Below are 23580 nucleotides of genomic sequence, written 5' to 3'. Positions count from 1 at the left end.
TGTAAATCTACACTGCAGCACTAGAACTTCAATGAAGGAAAGCTGAATGAGATTTAAAACTGCTAAAAGAGATGTGGGCTGAAAACAGAGACACTGTCAATGCATTATTCATATTGAAATAAAATTCACTGGTTTCTCACTAGTGCCATAGTCGGCATAGAGTTGACCTTCAAACGTCGCTCAATGAGAAAACAACCTCTTATCCCCAAATCCCAACACTCGCGTCTCTCTCTCTTAGAAAAATACCCCACCCACCCTTCCTATCTGGAAAGAAAAAAAAAAAATACAGGGACAAAGCACAATCTGAGAAAACATGCTGAGAGCAAACCAATGTGCTGTTGAAGGCCACAGTACACAGTGAGTTGTATAATGTGGTGTAGTAACACAATGTTGGACCTGGCCTTATTGTAGCATTGGGTCGGAGGCGCTTGTTTCTCTGCGTCTTAATGAGGCACCATGTGGGGATGCTGAGAGTGAAAATCAGCAGGAGAGCAACTTATTCTACAGCCTTGGGAAGAATAACCAGAACTGCAGCTTTGTTAATCTCCTATCAAGAATGCCTCTAAAAGCAAACACTAAGAGATTTAAACAGTAAGCTACAGACACGATAATGTGGAACATTATGATTATAGAGGGAGCCAGCTTTCATTCTGTCTTCTTAGTTTTAACAGAGCATTTCATAGAGTCTGCAGGCTGAGAGGCATAGTAAACACTTATTTGGCACAAAGCGTAGCCTGTGTTGTATAAAGGCACATATTCCATGCTGAGGAAAGATAAACAGTAGCCACAGTACTGTATGAGATATAAAGTATGATGATATAGATAAGATAGGAGGCAAATCTTCCCTTGATCAGCAGAAAGGGCTACTTCTCCTGAGGCTAATGTAGACACTACCTCAGCGTAAACATGGCAATCTGAACAGCGGCTATGCTGAGTCATCTTTGTCAGTAATGTCATGTGTAACAAGAAAGATGTGAATGTGTGTATTGATGGATATGTGCTTTACACAGCCGTCTAGCCATTAAATGTGGGAAACTGATCAGACTTGTAATGGTGACATCCAAGCTGAAATAAAGGACTTTTTCGTTATCATCCTGAAAGAGGTCTGTGTTCACGCCAGACTCATAGCGGGGATTTAATTAACCTGGAATGACACTCGCCCCTCTATTTGGCTGAAATATCCACTCATTTAGCTCCTTCCATTCTCCTGACTGACACTGGGAGCTCAGCTCTGAATTAATTCAGTAGCTGAAATTATACAGTATAAAGACACATGACAAATAAGGCGCAATTCAGAAGCGTGCTTTCGTAAAAGCCTCTTCTCTGAGCAGCACATCCTTCAGAGTTATCGCATCAAGAAACTAATGGCCAGAAAGAATGACCTGGTTATTATTATTTAAATAAAAACAGATGCAATTTTTGACAATATGTCTGCTGTACTTTGACCAGATGCACAGCAGCATGGTTAAAGTGAGCCATACACATGTACACGCAAAGACAAAGCTGGCATTAGCCTTGTCTTTCATCCATCTCTCTCCACTTTCCACATTCCACTCGACTGCGGCTTGTCAGTTGGCCAGCTATCTGATTACTGTGTGGGCATGTACTGTGAATACTGAATACACAGTAGTTTTGAGTTTGCATTAGTGAATCTCCTGCGACCGATATGGCTCTCACCTCCAATCAGCCACACCGCATACCATCCATTTGACCCAACAATAGAGAAAGTGAGAGCAGAGACAAAGAACTCCACTTGTAAGCAAACAATGGCCACCTCCCTTGGAGCCATGCAGACACACCCGAAAGCCTGATGGAAAAGCTAATTAATGCTTCTTGAGGGTGGATTGTTGAGCACCCCAAAACAACTCATCACCAGCGAGGACCATGAAACTGCACATGGCATCCCCATTCTCGGGTTTGGCTTGGTGTGTGGTGAAGCACAGCCATGTTCAATCAGACCACAGAAGCTTTGAAACACCAGACATCTCAATACTCTTAGAGGAAAAATCTCTTGAAGACTGTCAAGTTCTGCAACGGAGAGCCGCACCAGACGGATAAAACAGTAGTAAGGTTTGTTTTTGGGAAGTACACAGATATTCTCATAGGGGTATAATGTGCGATACATTGAAGTATATCATCGACTGCAAACACTGATGACATGCGCTAGCGTAGTTTCCTGCCCCTAAAGCGTTCACAATAATAATGACACCCTGTGCTAGCTCTTCATGATTGGTTGACACACTGCATAGGGGGTATGAACACTGTGCCAACTCTGCTGCTCAGCCTAGTAACTCTACTGCCAAACATCTGAGCACTGTGGCCAATGGGGTCCTCGGGTGCGATTTCCAGTAACCCATCAGTGTGCACTACTATGAGGTGTGGTTAGTCACATACTGAGCTTTGATTGGCTGCTGTAAAAGGGCGACTCAGCGTGCTATTGGTTGCTGAACATGGAGCCATTTTAAGGTTCTACATGTATTTTACATGTGCTTCTATGGACCCACCATTTTGTGTTTACACAACAATTGAAAATTTTAGATACATCATCATAAGCTAATAGTATTTTCTGTATATTTAGAGTAACTTGCCAACTCGCCTGTGTTGTTGTGTACAATAGGCTAAGAAGTAAAGGGCAAAAATTTTAAATGTCTGTATTACAGCAAAAGGCATTGGTGCAAATGTGATGTTTTCTATATTTTTGTGAAGATGAACTGTCATAGAATTTTTTTATTTTTCCCTTGCTGAGAAAATGTCTAAAATACCCTCTTAAATATAAAATTCAGCTCACAACCATTAATATAAATTTCTGCCAACACACTTTATTGAGTTGTCTGATATTTTGTTCTTAAACATATAACTCTGTATCCCCAAAAGGCATCTGCTTCAAAATGTTTAGATTTTAATGGCATTATTTTTGATAAATAAGAGAGAAAGCAATACACCGACAAAGTCAAAATGAGGAGGAATTAAACAATTTTAAACATTTTTTCAAATTATTTGCTTTTACAGTTTTTTCTGAGCAAGTAGAAGATACAATAGAGAAGCTTTTTACTCAGGACAGGTGAGATATGATGCCTTGTGAACAACAGCATATACAATACACAAAGCAAAAAGAGATTTTTGACAATTTTTTAATCCATTTAAGAACTATTTCTCTTATCAACCATGTTTCCCTCTATCTTTTCTGCTAAATCTTGTTTCTAAAGCACACGTAAAATTATAATTGTCCACATATCTCTATCCAATTGAATGACATTCTGTGTTTTGCAGCAGAAAGGACACTGATGTGTTCACTTTGACCTTTCTGTTCTCTTTTAAACTTTCAGCAATCAATTCCCACCAACACTCACAGCTTAATTACCTATAACAAACCATGCTAGCTGATCAATAATCACTGTACAACTCTGCCATAATTGGGGTTTCTTTAGCTTGGAGAAGACTGCAGTACCCCAGTGCATTTTTTAACAAACAATTGCACAATTTAAATCAAATCATATATGAAAATGAAATGAAATCACTAATTACTTAATTATCTTTAAATCAATTGAAAGTTTTTAAAACTGTTCTGTTATTAATATTTTCTGACAATATTTTGCTAATGAGCAAGAGAAAATCCTGAAAAATACTGTTAAAATTAATAAAAATTAATAAAATTAGATATCACAATTTTTGGTTGATTTTGGTTTTCTCAGCTGATTACTTTTCAGTAATACACACCGTGTTTGCACTTAATTCAAAAGTATTATATTTTTGATAACCCAATCACATTGAATGTTAGAGAGAAATTTGTATTTCATGGTAAGTAATGCAAACCATCATCAAAATTATTATTGAAATTTATTTTGAAATTTTCAAATGAATCAATGAATCAAGTCTTAAATCAATTTCCTACAGGTTAAGCTGACATTTCATCATATAAATTTACTGTTTACATAGTACTCATTACTATGATTACTTTCAATTAAATTAGATAAAGTTTTTCCAGATAAAATTAAAGCAGATTTCATGACAAAAGGAGTCTTGCTTTTTCTCCTTTTTCAAGGAGAAGACGCAGCACTGTTGCAGGACTGAAGCTGATTGGACTGAGGCAGTTTGATCAAAATGGGCTTCCTCGTACAAAAGCCTTTTGATAAGTAGGGATGTTTGAGAAATTTAATTTCAAAGAGCAACTTACAAAAGAATAAGCAGAGTGGGCCAAGAGCATGGTTCATAATAAATGCACACAAAAGAACTCTTTCCAAGCAAAAAGCTTTCACAGTGTTGGGCTCCCAAAAAGCATCTTTCCCCTGCAGATAACATTAGGCCTGAAACCCTACAGTAAAACACTGTTTGATAATGTCAGGAGGATTTATGAGGGGTATTCCCACGTGAAGTGCTGCAGTAATAATAAAACGATATTAAAATGAATAAATTATCTCATATTAATTATGGGTAACTTTTTTTTTTCCAGAATCCATAATATTATGGTGTAGATCTGAGCAGTTTCAGATGGACATCTGGAAAAAGCGTCCTATCTGTGCATGGTGACTTTGGTAAGAAAAACACTTGTTTCTGACTTCACACATTAAAAACACCCACATGCTGCATTCACAGGCAGAGAGATGGTTAAAAATTCATTATCAGCACAAGTTATTCGATAATGTAATCTCTCTACTCTGCAACCTCAGGTCCCAAGGACAACAGTGGCTAAAACTCAATATCATCTCTGAAGCTGAGGAAGCATTTATGCAAAATTCTTAAATTATGACTTCACTTACTGATATGTTTTTTAGATTTGTCTTTCTCTATGTAGCAAAAGCTTTGTTATTTAAATACATGGTCACAACACCCTCAGACTACAGTTTTAAAAAGGAAATAAAAGATATCTTTGCTTGGCCCTATTGTAAGGGAGCCTGCTAAAAAAAAAAGCAAAATTCTAGTAAAATAGAGCTGTTCGAACAAAATCATAGACTTCTTGACTTTTAGTAAATGTTCTAACTTAAGCAAAATATTTTTTCAGAATAAAAGGCAAATTTAAATATATATTAACACACACATACACACACACACATATATATATACATATATACACATACACACACACACACATATATATATACATATATACACATACACACACATATATATATATATACATTACCTCTAAACACGAATCTCAACACTAACAAAAAAGTCAAATTTTAAGGTTAGTCTTTATATTACATTTCATTAATTTATTTACATACAATAAGTGGCTTAACTTACTTTTTCTTGGTAACAAAGCTAAGAATGCTTAAGTCTACTTTGATGTATCTTGTTTTGTGCACATTATGCCTTATTGTGGTTATAAAGTAAATTTATTTGTAACAATTTTTTTTGTTTCTTTTTATCCGGAAAATGTTTGTTTTCTAAATGAGAAATTGCTGTACGTTTGAGCTACTTTTGGGAAATATACAGATTCGATCTCTGGTATCTGGATTACAAAATTTACAATAATTTTATACAATATTCAAAACATAAAAATTAAAGTAAAATGTCTTTTTAACATATTTCTCAGGTTTTTTACAAAATTTTTTTCCTGTCCTGTTTATCAGCCCATATTTGATGCAATCAATTCTTCGTGATATGAATGAATTTAACTTCATATTAGCAACTGAGTAGGGATCGTCAGATTTTACTGAAAGAGAGACTATGTTTGAAAAATAATTTGTTTTACAATTTACAATATTTTTATATTTTTATATTCCAAAGAAGGATGCAGTACACTGTAAAATCAGGCTGATATGTCGTATATCTTAGCACAAAAGCAAGAAAGAAGGCAACCACTTTTCAAAAGGAACGTTTCATAAGCAATTTTTGTTTAACACCACCATCTTCAACTCATGACAGTTCATTTCAAAAGACATGATGGCTAAATGTCAGCCTTTAACAGGTGCAAAATGTCATGAACACTGTCAGGCCACTCATTTAGATGCCATCTTCTGTACAAACAATGCATTACATAGATAAAAGCCAGCAGATCTTATGTGTTACTCAATCTAGCCTCGGCCTCTTTCAAGGCGCAATTACTCTAAACAGTCTCTGAAACATACCTCTAATAATCACCACTACATTCATTCCTGGAGACGTCTCAACAGTTTGTGCCTACTCCCAGAAAATAAGCTCATGTAAGGCATCAGAAATCCTCGAGACCCCTTGAATCTCTAGTTGTCCTGATTTCAGTCTGTAAGAGAGCAGTGGCACCATATGGCCTCAGAGAATAGTCCATGATGAGGATGTTTTATTTTTCCCTGCTCGAATGTGCTGAGCTGAGCTGTTTGACCCTCAGCACTGCTGTGAACAAGTCTGGACTGAATCGAAGGGGACGGAGAAAAGAAACTTATGCCCCTCAAAGATGCTGTCTGGGCCTTTGTTGCCTTCTCCAATAGGCTTGCAAGAAAAGACATTGAGTAGCAAATGTCCTGCACTGCACACTCAAACCTCTATGTATACCCTCTGGTGCAAGGGTCACACACGCACACGAACAAAGTCAAGGCAAATACAAGCAGAGACATTTAGGAGGAAGAACATAAACACAGAGTCCTGGGAGAATCTGTTTTGCCTGTTGCAACACACTTTTGTTCTTTGTGTTTGTGTGTAGTGAGAACAGGAGAAAGTCTCTGTTCTTGGCTGGTGCGCTGGCTTCCTCATTAGCCAGGCAGGGGGGACAGTAGGTGACAAGCGGTCATACTCCCTCAAAAAGGTTTTAACAAGAGGATACACCTGTGGCTAGCAAACAAGAGAACTGTCATATCCCTTCCTTCATTCAGGTGATGCAATATCTGGTCAAAATTTTAAAGAAATAAGATACTGCAGACTTTACAAATGTATACTAAATTGGCTATGACTGTCTTCTGAAGACAGAAAGCTGAAATACATGTATGCATATACTGTAGATTACAAATCAGGCTGCTTACACTTCACTGGAGCTTAAAATTTAGATTACGTGCTGCAGTTATGACATTACAGCTCAAAGAATCTCCTCCCTGGCTGATGCAGTTATTTTAAAATACAGTTCATAAGAAGAAAAGAAACATTTATTGTAGCAGAGTTAAGGCTCCTAAAAAGATAAAATTTATGAAAGGGGTGGAGGTTTTTTTGGAAAATGGTTGCCTAAGAAACTCTACAGTGTGACTTAACCTCTCCTTTCTACATATGTTATCTGAAAAATTAAAAAAACATTGCAGAAATTCCCTATGATGATGATATCAATACGCAAGTTACATTTTTGAAGGCAGAGGGAGTCTTTCAGAAAAATGTGGCCATTTACATTATCTTTCTGCCTACAGTATAATGATGTTTTAAAAACGTACAACTCATGATGCACGTATAAAACAGATCAGTAAATCCCTGTTTCTACAATTACAACAATAGTATAACCACAATTAAGTTTCAGAATTATGTGCTAACTACAATATAATCATGTGCATATCCAGGGTTTTGCTCACTGCGCCTTTGTAATATCATTGCTGGTGCCAAAACATTTCAAATTGATTTAATTTTGGAGTTTTGAAGAGGTGCAACCATTTCATTTATTCTGAAAACATAACATAAAATTGGTTGCCATAACATTCAAGCTAAAGCAAAACTTTGAATTAAATGAGTCAATTTTTAAAATTTTTTTTGCAATGATATTTTTGTTAATCATATATTTTTCTCCATTTCAGGAGGGTCAATGACAAATAATAAAATGAGGAAACAATTATCTTTTCTCTTTGGAATCAATGTAGAGGGAGTCTAACCTACAAGAGATGCACCACAGGAATAACTACCCGAAGAATAACTGGAACTTCTGTCACTTCTGTTCCAAATTAATTCAAAGAAAGATTGTAGAGTTTATTCCATTTTAAACTACAAAAACAAATCAGACTATGATGTCTATTTTCACTTCCAATTAATATGTTCCAAGAGAATATGAGGCACTTCGAAATCTATTACAACATGGCTAGAAAATGTTTTCACTAAAAGCAAGTCTTAAGTGTGGTGTACAGAGGTAACACTGGTTGTGCCGATACGTGTCACCTGGTCACGTCGTGTGATGGGAAAGCTAAATAAATTAAAGGGACCACAAAAGCAAAAAAATAATAGACGTAATGACATGGACTTCACTGCTAGCAAGATCAAATGTCACATCATCAAAGATGTGTATAGATATATTCCAGGAAACCCATTTTTTTTCTTTCTGTGTGTGTGTGTGTGTGTGTGTGTGTGTGTGTGTGTGTGTGTGTGTGTGTGTGTGTGTGTGCGCGTGCGTGTGTGTGTGTCAGTTCCCTTTATAGCTTTCTGAAACATCATTACCACTGCAGCACTCCTCCTTGGCAGTTTTTAAACCTGTTTTCGAACCTCCTCAAAGCCACTAATGTGACAATCCTGACCAATATATTAAGATATCATGCTCACATTTTTCCATCAAACATCAATGAGGTAAAACACCCATTTAAGTATTCAGAGACACACAAATGGAAACACTGTTTTCATGTTTAACACTTTTACGAGTGGAAAATAGCTCAGTGATAATTTAATGCTTGCCACCTGTTTTGTCTGTGAAGCTGACCAACATGTTAATCCAAGCATATCATGGGACATTCAATGTTTTTAGTCGTTCAGCTCAGCCCACTTATAGGCTGAGCTGATGACAGCTTTTCGTAAAAGAAGATGCAAGGAAACCTGCTGAGACCCATCCAATGTGTTGCCGCATCTTATTCATGTTCAAGTGGCGCTAAAAGTAGCCAGATTTAAAAAATAAATAAATAAATAAAATTTAAAAAAGTCAAAATTTAGGGACAACACCAGATTTTTAAAATTAAAAAAACAAAAAACAAAACAGGACTTTAACCACCAACCAATGGCAAAATTTTCATGCTCTGTGTCATAAATGTCGCATTTCGGTAACCTGGGCATCACAGAAAATCCCAAATTTCCCTGACATATTTACCCTCTTGGTCATATGATTCATGCAATCTGAACTAAACCTTCTGATATTTCTGACAGCACCTTGAAGGCAGCTTAATGGTAATTTGTTAGGTTGATGTGGTCACAAAATTAATCACAATTCACTGGTATGTTATTGTCAGCTCTGCATATATATATATATATATTAAAAAATAAAAATAAAACAAAGTGAGTCGGGGCGGGAAGATGGACGTGATGGATATGATGAACACTGAAATAATTGATAATTATAAACTAGTTAGTTAAATTAACTTCTCCTGGAAGCAGACAGGTGTGCAGTGAGGACGAAAGCTGTGATTGGTCGATTAACAACCAATTGCAAAGCTAAGCAATGAAATCAAATCAAGCATTGGGCAATTTTCTCACACCAGGATAGGACCCCATATTCCATTATGAAAATATAGATGTCATTACTATGTGCAGTGGCTTGCTAACTGAAGGTATTCAGTGTCAACAATCATTCTCCTTGTCAAAGCAGAATGTTGCTTTGGAATTGTGTCTGTGGGCAACAGACATACTGCATTTACATTTACAATAGGGATTTGACAATTCATGTTTTCTCCATCACACTGATCCTTCTGCAAATTGCTTGCTGAAATAAAGCAATGCAGCTCCAAAAATTACTAGGAATTTTTCCAAAACTAACAATTGATTTAGATGAATGGGTTGATTACCACACTGACTAATGATTTAATAATGAATCCCACTTATTCATAAATGCCTTAGTATTCAGATTACAACTCCTTAGTGTAATATTTATTTTTCTATCCAAGAATTCCTTATTATAAGAAAGCCTATATTAGATAAAAACCTTTATGAGAAGAAAATCCAAGAGCTACTTACTTCTAAGAAGAACTGCTTTTGGGAACTGAGATAAAATGCTAGAATGCGGGCCTGCATGCTTAAAAAAAGCCTGCTTTTTATGACTTAGGCCAAGCTTAAGCCTCAAATTTGTGGATTGGCTTATTTGTCACAGTGCCAAAGAGGCAAGATGCCAATATGGATTTTAGTTATGTGTACGTCATATGAAATTGTGCATGTGGACTGTACCCTACCATATCACATATTAGCAAACATTCCACTCAAGCATTATGGAGGACGTCATTGTCAAACTCAGGTTAGGGTTGAGTAATTCATCCACACCACAACAGATGACATTGCTATTGCGCAAAAACACACAAGTCCTGATGCAAATAGACAAACAGGCAGCCATGTTTAGGCAGAACCAGAGCACACAGGCAAATGCGCCTCCACACAAATACAAATGCACCTCCACACAAATACAAATGCACACACACACACACACACACACACACACACACACACACACACACACACACACACACACACACACACACACACACACACACACAAACCTTTAAGCAAGACAATATCATAAGAGAATAATCCTCATAACAATGTTGTGCTTATGAGAAGTCGCTGGCTGGTGTAGATAACATACTGTATGCTTGGAGGGGATTTGATTAGAACCGAGTGGGTGTGTAACACTTCTCCATCTTCCCTTTTAATTAAATTGCTAAGTTACTGTTTCATATAAATTACTGCAAGGGCCAGAGTTCTGTCTAACCCACATTATAAACCCTGGTGGAAAAACAAGGCTAATTGAGTGAAATGAATCATCTGGACACAGGTCTTGTATGTCAGTATGAATGCAGCCTTTCAGAGAACATCTGTTGAAACTGTTTCATTTGTACTTCACCTTGAGAGGGTTGACTGAGCATCTAAGTTCTTTTGGAACTTCCCATTGCGCATGTGACCAACTAAGAGTGTGTCACACTCACTCACATGCAGAACCGTGAGCTGCAGAGTACAAACATATGTAGGTGTCTGTTAGTCAGTTGTATTGGATCACTTCTGTTCCGAGCACTCACCAAGAATGAGATTTAAACCTTAAACCACAACGTCATGCATACAACAAATACCAGACTTGCCTCCAGGCCCTCAGTCAGGTCACCAGTTCACTCTGGCATTTCAGCATCCAAAGTCTGAATTTTCACCTGACTGGAACTTTTATCATCCCCGGCGTAAAGGTTCCCAGCATCGAAGACAAACCAAGTTGTCTTTTATAACTTTCCATGCAAAATTAAACATAAGTAATAATCGTATTTAAGCTATCCGTTGGCTTTCTTATACAATGCAGCTCACACTGACTGAGCAAGGGCACTTCTACAGGACACATAAGTTGTTACAGGGAGCTGAGCCAGTTATTAGAGAAGCATTAACAATATGGCAGGTGTACTGTTTGGCAGCAAAGTATTTTAATGCCATTACAGCAATGATCCAGGTAATGTGAAGGCAAATGATTTAAACTTGGGACCACAAGTCCAAAATTCAGTTATTCAACATTTCCAATTTTGCACCTTTTCTGCACCACAGTCTGCACCTTAAAATTTAAAATTCAATCTGTCAATTCAGCACAAAGCAGCTCTGTAAGTGAAGGTCTCTAACACAGTCACTATAAAATACTTTTGTCTAGGGTCTATTTTATTATTCTTGATATAAAAAGTAAAACACTTGAATATACAGTTAGTTGTATTTACAGCTTTTCAATCCAGAAGCTGACAAAGACTGCTTTGGGTGATCAGGTTTATGAGTGGGACAAAGGATGCAGACCTCTCACTGCTCTCGCTGTGGAGGACGAAATGCAGGTGTGCTAGACCATAAATATAGCATTAAAGGACCAGTGTTTAAGATTTAGGGGGACCTATTGGGAGAAATGAAATATAGTATTCATAGTTATGTTTTCACTAGTGTATAATCACCTGAAACTAAGAATTGTTGTGTTTTTGTTAGCTTAGAATGAGCCCTTGATATTAACCCATGAAGTGGTTCCTCTTCCAAAGAGCCCACCATGTTGCAACGCCATGTTTCTATAGTAGCCCAGAATGGAAAAACTAAACACTGGCTCTAGAGAGAGCCTTTAACGTTTTTACATTAGCTGAAGGCCAATGTAGGTTCTCATACATGATTGGAAAGGGAGGGGCGAGGGAAGGGGTATTCAGTTTGTTGCAATCTGCAACCTCACTGCTAGATGCCACTAAATCGTACACATTGGTCCTTTAAAAGTTCAATTTTTTTGCTTGAACTGCTCCCTAATAGGCAACTATTAGAGCTGTCTTTAGAGTAATACAAAGTACACTTGTGCTCTAAATATTGAAAATACTCTATGGAAATGATATGCACGCCCCTCTAACACTAGCTGTTAAGTTATTTTATCTTCCTGAGTATTTAAAGTGCAAATATACAGTACTTCATATAAAACACAATGCAAACAATACTTAGGAGACTAATTAAAAGTTTAAAGTTCCTACTCCACTGCACCAACTGCAGCCTAAAACCAATAGCTTCAGCTGTGCCAGTCCCTCTTCTACCTTTTACATTTAGGGACGGAATGGTGGTTGAGGACAGATGCCAGTATGTGTGAGAGTATGTAGATATGCTGCCCAGCTTGTCTTACACCCCGCTTATGTTTATGAGTTTGGTTTGTGTACATTCCTTAAAAGCTTTGCTCTGGGTGGTGCCTTTATGGGTTACATTTCTTTCAAGTTGACCCCAAACAGCAGGACAATGCAACTACACACACCATAAAACATGAAAAAACAACACAAAAAAAATTCCCATGTCACCAGTGCAGCTTAAGATAAATGTCACATCTCCCCCTGAAGAAAATGTGTGTTTACTGGGTAACTTTGTGAAGTCACAGCAGCCCAAGCAGAAAGGTTAGTGTTGGGGTTAGGTTGTATGTGGGAGTCTTCTCAGCAGACTGCACACCTGAGATGAAATCCCAGACTACAGTGGAGTCAGGCGAATAATCTTTGCATTTCATCAGATTTTTGTCTCACCTTTCTTTCATTCCTCCCTCTCTCCCTGTTTCCATCTGCCTCTCTCTTTTTCTCTCGAGGGACAGAAAACAATCCAGAAATGCCCCACAAATGCCCCACAAATTCTGATTGTGTCCAGCATGCTCCAATGCTTATGTATGGCTGATGTGTTCTTGTAAAGTTGTAATGTAAGTTTAACTCTCTAATATAATATTTTTTATCCTGCAGTCCAGCAAGCTGCATTACATAAGAAAACAATGTCTGTATGTGAGAGAAGAGAGTGGGTACAATGAATACTGTAGCAGAATAATGACAATAATCAACACTAACTCAGAGCTGCAGCCTCTAGCAACAAAACACATTTGTAAACTTAATCTGTCAATAGCGTATTGCTGTTTCGGCATTCATCGTGTTCTGTCTTACTTTAAGTCTATTTAGCTTACAGAGTGCACAACTAGCCAACAATCTCTTTATTGCAAATCAGGCCATTATCATTTGTCTGTGTCAAAGACAAATTATATACCTTCACATGCTAAGCCTTTGCTAACTCTGTGGAATAATGAGTCGGAGAGGGAAGCTATTCTTGCTGATGTCTAGTCCTGTCATTAGTATTTATTAGATGCCCCGCGTGTATTATCAAACCCATTTAAAAGTTTCTGCGGAGGAAAAAGTTTGACTGAAGTGAGTATACTGTGAACATTAGCAAACTAATACTGCTGAACTCCTTCTAATTTTTTTGCTGAGATGTTTCGGCGCATCTGTTGCTGTTTTGGATACTGAGTTCTCTCCCTGTTACAACTGTGCCTTCTCATTAGAGAGAAAAATCCGCTATTGACTGGCTTCCTGGTAACATCTGCTGTGTTTACACTCAGCCTCATTGATAATGCATTACTACCTATTTCAGGGCTGATGTGCGGAATAACACATCGACATTTGAGTTGTGGCAATTAATCTCGTCATATCAGATAGTCTCTGACATGAGGTGTTTGAGATTCAAGGCCATTTGAGGGAGTTAACCTATATTCACTTTGACACTACTTGACACACAAATCAATTTGCTCCCACATAACTGAGGGCAGTGGACTTCTCATGTAGGCAAATGGCACTATTCCAGTTTGATACCTCTCCCGAATACTCAATGCATCATGTTTTGGCTCTGAGCAACAGTGCTACACTTCATCACAAATGCAGGCAACACATTTGGGTTCCTCTGTGTGTGTGTGTGTTCTAAAATCTGTGATGGGAACCAAAAGTACATGAGAAGATTAGAATTAGGCTCTAAAATTTCCTTAAAAAATGCTTAAAAACCAGTGGTGGAAAGTTCATTTACTCAATTACTGTTCCTGTACAATTTGGCATAATTTGATTTGAGGTACTTGAACCCTTTTGTGTTATGCTACTTTATTAAGATTTTACCGACAAAACAACTGATGAATTTATGTAATATGGATTATTGCTGTACATCAAACTATATATAAGTCCACCTCGATCATATACAGCAATGGTTCTGCAACCATTGCAGTTGCAACATGTATTGTTCAGGTGTACAACTGAATCAATTTGATACTTAAAGTAAATCTGTGGATTATACTTATGTACTATTGGGGGAGTTTAAAAATATGGGACTTTTCTTTGAAGTATTTTTATATTGTTGTATTGTTACTTTAAATAAAGGAATTGAATATTTCTTCCAATGGTGTTAAAAATTGATTGGAAAGTATAAAAACAGCAAGGTTTGTTGCCTCAGAAAAAGCCCAACAAAAGACCCATCAACCAAAGAAAAACAAAAAGATTTGCTTTTTATTTCATAGTACAATACAGGGTAAGAGAGTGTAACAGAGGGAAAGAAATCTTTTGAAAGAAAGGCAGTGGAAAGAAACTGACCTTATCTTGCAACCTCCACATGCCTACAGTAGATTACTAAGCATATAATTAAGCATATGATCACTACTAAAGCAAGCAAACTGATATTCAGTCCATGTTTAGCTACTCCTTTTTCAAACTTACACAACATTGATATTGAATGTTGAGCTAAAATTCGGTTTAATTAACAAAAAATTAAATCGAACTAAACTTGGAAGGACTGAGTACAAAGCTCATATTTTCAGTTCTTTTTCAGTCATCAGAGCTTTGAAAGACAAACTATGGGGCTGTTTGAGCATCCATGTATGTCAACTTCACACAGTAGCAGGTGATTTAACAGTCATAAAGATTTCAAATAAAATATTAAGTGCTTACATTTCTCAACCAGCTATAGCTGTGACTCTGGACAAAGAGTGCAGACTTATAGTGAGGGTAATAAGGCAAAAGAGACAGTTTGATTGGGTGTTTTAGATGAAAACAGCTGACTGACACTCTGTCCAGCTCTTAGAGGCGAACGAGCAATCTCGGCTGAATGGACTTTTTTTCCTCTTTAATCCTTTCTTCTCTTAAAATTTCCACTGCCACTTTGCTAACTGAGGCATTTCCCAGGCTAAAAAAACAGACCATTAGAGAAATGGCTAACAACTCCCTCATCAGTGGAGTAGAGAAAGCAGGGAGGTTTAGAAAGAAGTCATGGAACAGGTGTTAGGTATGGTGAGGAAGGGAGATATACAATAGAAGATGAGAGGGAGGAAAAAAAGGAAAAAGAGAGGCAAGAGGATGAAAAGAGGGGAAAGGCAAAAAAGCAGAGGCTATAAGTGGGTACGGGAAGCAGGTTCATGTTAAGATGGTGGGGGGCTGGAGAGGATTGTGGAGACAACATCCTGGGAGGGGTGTTGTCAGTAGTGGGAGTGGAGCTGAGTGAAAGCAACAGACAGACAATTGCAGTGAAGAGGACAGGTGGGGAGGAGAGGAGGGAGGAGAGGATGGAGGAGGGAGAGAGGCGTAGATACAGTGCCCTCCCTAGCGTGGCAGGGAGCTGGGAGGCTGCTCCTTGGCTGCCCTGCGTCTGTGATTATGCATGTAGCAGCCAGGCTGTCAGGCTCCAGGTCCTGCGACTGTGAAGCCACTGAGTTTTATCTTGAAATCCCAGTGATTAATGAACCCAGTGCCACGTTCTGCATGGTGGAGGTGGACGAGGACTGATCAATCTTAATGAGCTATTCGCCGTCCCTATATTAACTGTGGGGAGAAATAATGTAAAGGGCTCCTGGCGGGCTCCTCTCCTTTAAAATACGATAATGAGAGAGAGAAAGAACAAGGGCAAGCAGCTTTTCTTCCTCTGCTTATGACACACTGCTGCTACTCTCCTCTCCTCCCCTCCCTCTTCTTTTTGCTCTCTCCTGAGAGCCGGAGCAGTACTAGAAACAGTTAGACATGTCAATGGAAGCCATCCTTTAGTAAAGCTAAAGAGACAGTGTCAGGTAGCTGCTAGGCTACATCTGAGCATGAGTGCAGTGGTCTCCAGACCACTCCTGCCATTCTAAAATGAGATGTTTGAGTCAATATCATTAATACGTGGACCCCATATGGACTGATGTGCCAAGGTTACTCATAAGCATATCACTGTGATACTGCATGTACTCATCTAAAAGAATCACCTGTACATACTGAGTCCACAGTGACTGGAACAAATTTCAAGCACATTAATATTTTGTAAAATTCCCAGCTCTTGTGAATCACATTTCTGGTTCCACTAGAGCTATCTACAACTAAGGAATGCTATGAGAGAAATATAAAAACACTTTTAAGTCCATGCATTTCATATTTCAAGTTAAGGCTGTTTTGGAATCCAAATAACCCTAGTTCTTCTTTAGCTAAGCCCGATGTTGATAGCTTTAGGATAATCACGCAGCACAACACCACACTTACTTTAATTAATTTGCCACTGCTTACTCTGCGTACACTGATCCGAGTCAGCATACTGGAAATTAGGATTAAAAAAAACCCTACAACTCTCACACCATATTCAGTATATTAGTCCTGGTGAAACTTTTGTACAATCTGCAGTAAGGATGTAGTCGAAATCCTCTGCACTCTGTCAAGTAAAAGAGAGAGAGAGAGAAAGGGAGAGAAAGAAAGGGGCGGGTTTAATAATATGATTGCTATGATTAATGATCTCAGTCTGGATATCACAAACTGGTTGTGATTTTAATAACTGGTTTGAACAGCCTGTCATGCTAGCAGTATATTCTTATGGTTGAATCAAAATTATCAAATATATGTACCGCTAATATTTACTGATATTACTGTATGCTTTATGTTACTTAATAACTGTAGCTACTTTAGTCTATAGACGAATATCTCCTAAGCGAGAGACATGCAATTTGCATAACATGTTCAAGAATAAAATGTCATTATCACATCCAGTAACATCATAAACCAGTAACAAGGTAAAACCATCCAATAAAACAGCATGTCCATTCCAAAATAACCTTTGATATCATATGATAAGTCTCAAGGAAACAGGCATATATCTCCCTTAAATAAACAGCACCAGCACACACAGCTTGGCCTTGTAAACAGTCACTATCTTACTAATTTGGTGATCTATAATTTCCTCAGTTACTGGTAATATTGCAGCAATATTGTGCAAAGAAGCAGTACACAAGTGGACAGTAATGCCACCGTGCCAATATGCTCTGTCCAAAAGTAAACAAAAAGGAATACATAATTGAAGTCTTACTGAGACCAAAGTTTCAATACAGCAGATGAGGCAGATGAAATGGTTAAAGCAGACGAAAGCTGAGCCGACGCTGGATGTGAGTCTGCACCGGTCTTGCCATAACAAAGTAAAACACTGATCTTAACTCAGCAAGGCATCTTAATTGCATTCACTAGCAGCTCCGGAGCTACTTGGTCTCCAGATGATGGCTGATGTGAGCTGACTAGAAGATGAACTTCCTGGGCAGAGAGGCTGGGTGCTGCTGGATGTGTGTGATAGTGGTAGAGTACGTCTATGTGTGTCCCTGTCTTATAGTGGTGTGCGTGTTTCGTCCCTCCGTGCATTTATGCATGTGATCGTCTGTGTGCATATGTGTGTCTTAACAGTGTGTGTGTGTGTGTGTGTGTGTGTGTGTGTGTGTGTGTGTGTGTGTGTGTGTGTGTGTGTGTGTGTGTGTGTGTGTGTGTGAGTGTGTGTGAGAGAGAGAGAGAGAGCGAGAGAGAGAGAGAGACAGAGACAAGAGATTGGAACCGGTAAAGGGCAGTGAGGTGGAAGGAAGTGTTAAAATTATGTTTGACGAGGAGGGAGACGAGGAACTGCGGCACATGCGCAGTATGGCAGCCGGTGGCCCGATAGAAACTTCATTCTAAGCTAAAAATTCCAACACATGCGGCAACTGTATTTCATCAGCTACTAATTTTACAGCATTGCCTTCAGCTTCGACTACAATGTAGCAGTCATCTCAGTTCAAGCTAAGCTGGGAAAATGATATCAATAACATTTGAGTGGCAGTCATGGGTAACAGTGGTAACCTTTAAAACAGGCTCAGATATGTGGAAATATTAACTTCCTTTTGATATAAATTTTGCAGTCTTAAGCTGCCTTTAAATGGTGCTCAATCACATTTGCAGTGAGCAAGTCTGTCCCTGCTGAGCTTGGCAGTAGCTACCCCCCGCTGATATTCATCAGGACAGCCATCGATTTTAATGACTTGGTCAATAGACACACACTGAATCTGCTCTCAGCATCTCCTTCTCTCACATTTTCAACCTCTCTCTATATCACTCTTTTCTACTTCTGCTTCTTCCTGGTCCGTTTTCTTTTCGGGTTTTTTTCCCTTTTTTATTATTCACAAAATGTGCTGACAGTTGTGATTGCTATGGATCGAGCTATAAATATGGATAGATTAAGTGTGCGAAAGATTCGTAAAATCCTGTTTTTATTCTGATAAAATCCAAGATTGAGAGAAACAAAGAGAAGACAATAAAAAATGTGCAAGGAGTGGGTGGTGTGAAGGAAATTAACAATCGGCAAGATAGTGTGGAGTCTGATTTGTACACTATGACAGGCAGGTATTAAGAAAAGCCCTGCTGTGGATGGAGAAACCAGGTAGGCAGATCACAGCCTTGTAACTGGTATATCTCAGTAGGTGATGAGGTTAAAGCTGCCTTCAAGCTGCTCTGTGTGAATCTTCTCACACACTTACATGCACACAAACATATGGCATTTATGCAGCCATACAGAAACACACATACTATATACAGTAAACAGAAATACAGACAAATATCTAGAAAAACACACATACATGCACACAGAGAGGAGTACACAGTGTTGATGTGCCCACTGATGCAGAGCGAAGACAAATTGCTCCCTTTGAAGGCAAGCCAAATCAAACCCGGAATGTGATTTCTGTCACTGTGGTGCTTGGCTTTAAGGCTGTGATGCTGACATCTGACAAAACATCCAAGCAGTCACACCCAAGAACTTGTGCACGCGTGCAATCACACACATACACTTACATACAAACACAAACGGCGGCCTGTTGTGCAACTGGATTAAGGAAGAAGAGCTCTGTCAGCTCCTCCAAGATCCAGGCCTTTGCCTTAAATAAGCCACAAAACTTCCTATGCACATAAGTGCTTGCTATCATTGTGTCTGCAAGTTTACAATCATTTAAGTAGTGACTTTGGTATTTAAAGTGCTTGTCCAATAACCACTTCTGAAAACCACCAGACATGAGACACCTGACCAGGATTTGACCACTGCAAGAAAATATTGCAGCATAGTTTCACAGTCGAAATAACCACCAGAATAATGGACATATTTTCCATGTTAATACCTAGATTTGCTTGGGCTACGTCATTTGTGGGATCTATTTCAGGATTATAATTCACCAGCTATTCAAGCAAAGTGTCCCACATGTCAGTTAGTGGCATAGTACAGATTTGGGCACCTCATTTATTCCCTTTTTTGGCTTTTACCCCAGAGGCCCTGACAAGGTTCATCTTGTATTAGTGAACTGGTGTCCAGTTTTGTGTCTGCACCAGCTGTATAAGAGCATTTTTATAGCACTTTGTGCACTGTGTGTGTTTGTGAGAAGCAAGAGATCAAGAAAATATTGTGCATGCATGTGTTTGGGTGTATCCTGTAACTTCGTTTGCTGCCTAGTTTTATGCCAGATGTGAGTGTTACCCTCAATCTCAGCCCTGGCATCAGATTTGCTAACCCTCTTATTCTCAACCCAGCAAATAGAAGGCTGCAGAAACACTGACCTCTAACCTGCAGCTGCTCTCCATTCTTTTCACAAACTACTTCCATTTTTGTTTTCTATCTTCCTAAGTAGAAAGTGCCAACAGCAGATCCAAGATAACTGTAACAGAAGTGAGCCAGAATGCAGGTCACAAGAGCTTACCCTCCATATTTTACTGCAATGCCAATCGAGGAGCACAGTAGGTACCCTTGCCACATAGATATGCAGTGTTAATTGATTTAAAACAGAATGCATACGAACTGTGGGAGCCTTGGATTTGTGACTTCGTGAAGGGGGCGAGAAAGCAGTGGGAAAGGATGGAAACAGATAGGAAGTACCAGACGGAGATAATCAGAAAGACAAAAAAGCACAGAAAGAACGACAGCAGTGTGCAGAGTCTGAGGGGAAGGGCGTTCAGGGTATTGTTGTGATTACAGCTGCAAAGGTCTGCTGAAGAGACGTTAGGGCTGCTAATTTACTGGTGTTCAACATTTTACCTATCTCCACTGTCCTTGTGATATTACCCCAATGGCATGCTTACTAATGTCTATTCAGTGCCAAACAGGGATGGAAAAAACCGCTGAAATGGTTGAGAAGATGTGAGATTCAAATGCCTGTTTGCAGTGTGACCTTCATAGAAGCCTACACATGATTTCAAGTATGTATGATGTCTAGAAACTGACACAGGGATGTTTTCCCCTTTGCCTTTGAAATGCTGTAGCTGACAAACTGTAACCATACAAACTGAATATATTAACTTTATCATAACATGAATCAAAGCAACAGTGTTTCCATTGCTGACTTTTAACAATCCTACAGTGTTTTCCTTTCCTTGAAAATAGATCTTTATAAATACTATAATTCCAATTAAACTCTAGCTTCTTTGGCATGTTAGAAAAAGGTCAATAAATTTTGACATGTAAATGGTTAATGGATAGCAACAGTCTATTCAACACAGAAGAAGCTAGAAGCTCTCAATCAATAGAGACTGAACCAAGCAGACAAGCTCGTCTAATTATCCATTTCCAATTCTAACAACAGTCTCATTTCAATGTATCGCAGGCAGCCCCCAGAATAATTGCTTTTTTGCAATCTACAAGTTCATTTGCACACATTTTATTGATCAAAATGAGTCAGGAAAAAGAAAACAATCTAAACCTAAATTAAAAGCATCATTAAATGCGAAAATTGGTCAGGGAATTGCGAACATCTGTTTCTAGTGCCCTGCGTCATAAACTCCAAGGTTAAACCAAACACCAATTTACAGCTTGCAGACTCAGGCATTAGCTGCAGCAGTGAAGCACATTCACAAACACAGTGCAAGTCAAGAAGGCTTCAAACAATTTTGAGAGAGATGTGTTGGCAGGGACTGAAAGTTCTTCTTGCCTCGTGTTTAGTAGGCCTTGTGAGCATTGCAACTATGAGAGGAAAAAAGTTATACCTGACACACTTTTAACCAATTTTCAGAGCACAGCAGTACAGATGCTGCTGTTTTATAGTAGATTGAGACCAGTACAACATGTTCTTTTTCCCAAAAAATACACTGTAGGCAGTATTACAGGTTTTTAGAGGCCCATGTCTCTCTGCTACTTTAGGTGTATCTCCGTTCTCTGCGACCTTGGAGCAGCTTTGAAGTGAATTGGCTGTGGTTGCAAGATGTATTTTCACAACCCCTTGGTTGAGTGTTTGTGGCCTTGTTTATGACTGTTGGCATCCAAAACTGCTCTGGGATACAGACAGAGAGCAGAGGCTTATGTGTTACATTCCAGCACAGCCCCACATACGGGGAGGTCACAAAGAATAGAGAGCTAAGACTACATTGATTTGATATCTACAACCTCCCTCGCTTGGATTCGCTTTGGAGTTTATGTATCTGCTTTATATATCTGCTTTGATTTAGCCTTTGAAAGTTAGTCATGACAGGTTCCATATCTGGTATTGAGTGGTTTAAAAAAAAAAAAAAAAACCTCCTGTGCAGAGTGCATCAGCTGAGGCTTTCTGTGCTTACCTTTCGGATGTCCCGGGTCACTGAACTCGTACTTCCCCATCCCGACTGTCCGCAGCATTTGCAGCCCATTAGGAGCATCCTGATTGTCTGCAGCTGTGGGTTGGGCCTGCGCTGCTGCTGCTGCCTGTCCGTTGGTCAGAGCCAGAGCGGGGGGCTGGATGAGGCCAGGGTGAGAGGTTAAGTGGCCGTTGCCCATTACGCTGTGAGGGCTTGGATGAACCACCTGGTTGGCTTGGGCAGTGAGGGCGGACGGAGCAACAGTGGGCTGAGCTGAGGGGTATGGATGCTGGCTGGGGATGCTTAGCACCATCGAGGGTGGCTGCTGGGTCGACTGTGGTGTCAGCTGGAAGTGGGCAGTCATGAGCGGATGCTGCGGGGGCACTGGTGTCTGAATGGATGGGGTTACTCCTATGATGGATGACTGTGCAGTCACGCTGTGGTTGAAGGACGGGGGTTGAGGGAGGGCGTAGGTGTGGGGCAGGAGACTGGGCTGGCTCACTGCTGCCACTGGTGCAGCCCAGGCTGGACCTGATTGACAAAGAAAACAGAAAGAAGAGCCAAAAGAAAGAAATGAATCATTTGTATATCTAGCTTTCACACCATAAAAAAATGTGAAAGTCGAGGTAAATGTAATTCCATAGCATAGACTGATTTGTGGTATTTTGGTAAGCACCAAAGCTGAAAACAAGGGCAGAGTGATTTTAAGTCTGGTATTAGATGATAAAATAGAGATAAAAAAGCATGAGAAGACAGACTCCAGCTTGAGTCTGTTCCTCTCCACACCACAATTGTCAGTATGCTGCTCCGCTTTAGTCAAAGTTTGTTTTTGACTTGAGACTTAATATCAAACACAAAATATTTGAAGCAATGTACATATCTTTGCCCAAGATCAACATCATAATAAGATTAAGAGATTAATTTTGCTCCAGGATTAACAAATGCTTTTCTGAATGTAAAAGCATACATGCTCAGTGCATGCGGCAGTCAGCACTATTATCTGCGTATGAGTCTGCTAATCATTTTCCTATCCTGAGGCGCTAGATGCTGAGGGTTTGCTGGGAAGACGCGGCCATATTAGACCTGAATGCTGCCTCCTTCACTCGCTCTTCCCCTCCTTCCCCCTCATATGTAGCTCCTCCTGCCATGGTCCAAGCTCCAAAAATAGCCTACCACTCTGCCAAAGGGCCAAAGGCTAAATCACGGCATGAAAAACCTAAAGGAAAAAAAAAGCCCACATTATTCATAATACTAAGCCTGCTGATACAATAGTCTGGGCAGAGAAGGATGGAGTGGGAAAGAGAGATAAAGATGGGAAGAAAAGAAAGACAGAGGGTGGGAACAGAAGACTCCGGAGGAGAGGCCAATTTAGTTCATAATTCACATGTCATTGAGCTAATCGGCACCAACAATGTATTTCATTTCCCCTCTTTTGTAGCTCATCTTGATAAAGAATTCTAATCAAATGGGATAGTATAATAAGTCCACATCTTATAAAGTTTTAAAGTTTTAATGCAGTGATGGCATTGATTAGAATTTAATATATAAACATTCTATCTGTCATCCAATTCTATATTCTTGTCCTTCACTATTACCTCTATCAGAAAAAATAAATACGTAATTAGGCAAAGAATTTTATTATCAT

The 23580-nt window shown here is 39.1% G+C and overlaps 1 protein-coding gene across 4 annotated transcripts in view; it reads right to left on the bottom strand.

The window, feature by feature from the left end:
• LOC120789391 (kelch-like protein 29) overlaps positions 1-23580 on the bottom strand; it is a 182967-nt gene that overhangs the window by 74687 nt on the left and 84700 nt on the right. For all 4 annotated transcript variants that reach the window (XM_040126068.1, XM_040126067.1, XM_040126070.1 and 1 more), the window contains exon 4: positions 21939-22466. In XM_040126068.1, the coding sequence (XP_039982002.1) occupies positions 21939-22466 (528 nt within the window). The remainder of the gene's footprint in view (positions 1-21938; positions 22467-23580) is intronic.

This window comes from Xiphias gladius, chromosome 4 (assembly GCF_016859285.1).
Source record: "Xiphias gladius isolate SHS-SW01 ecotype Sanya breed wild chromosome 4, ASM1685928v1, whole genome shotgun sequence".
Lineage (NCBI taxonomy): Eukaryota > Metazoa > Chordata > Actinopteri > Istiophoriformes > Xiphiidae > Xiphias > Xiphias gladius.
The sequence above is the reverse complement of the archived record's forward strand: the minus strand, read 5'-3'. Positions and strand labels throughout refer to the sequence as shown.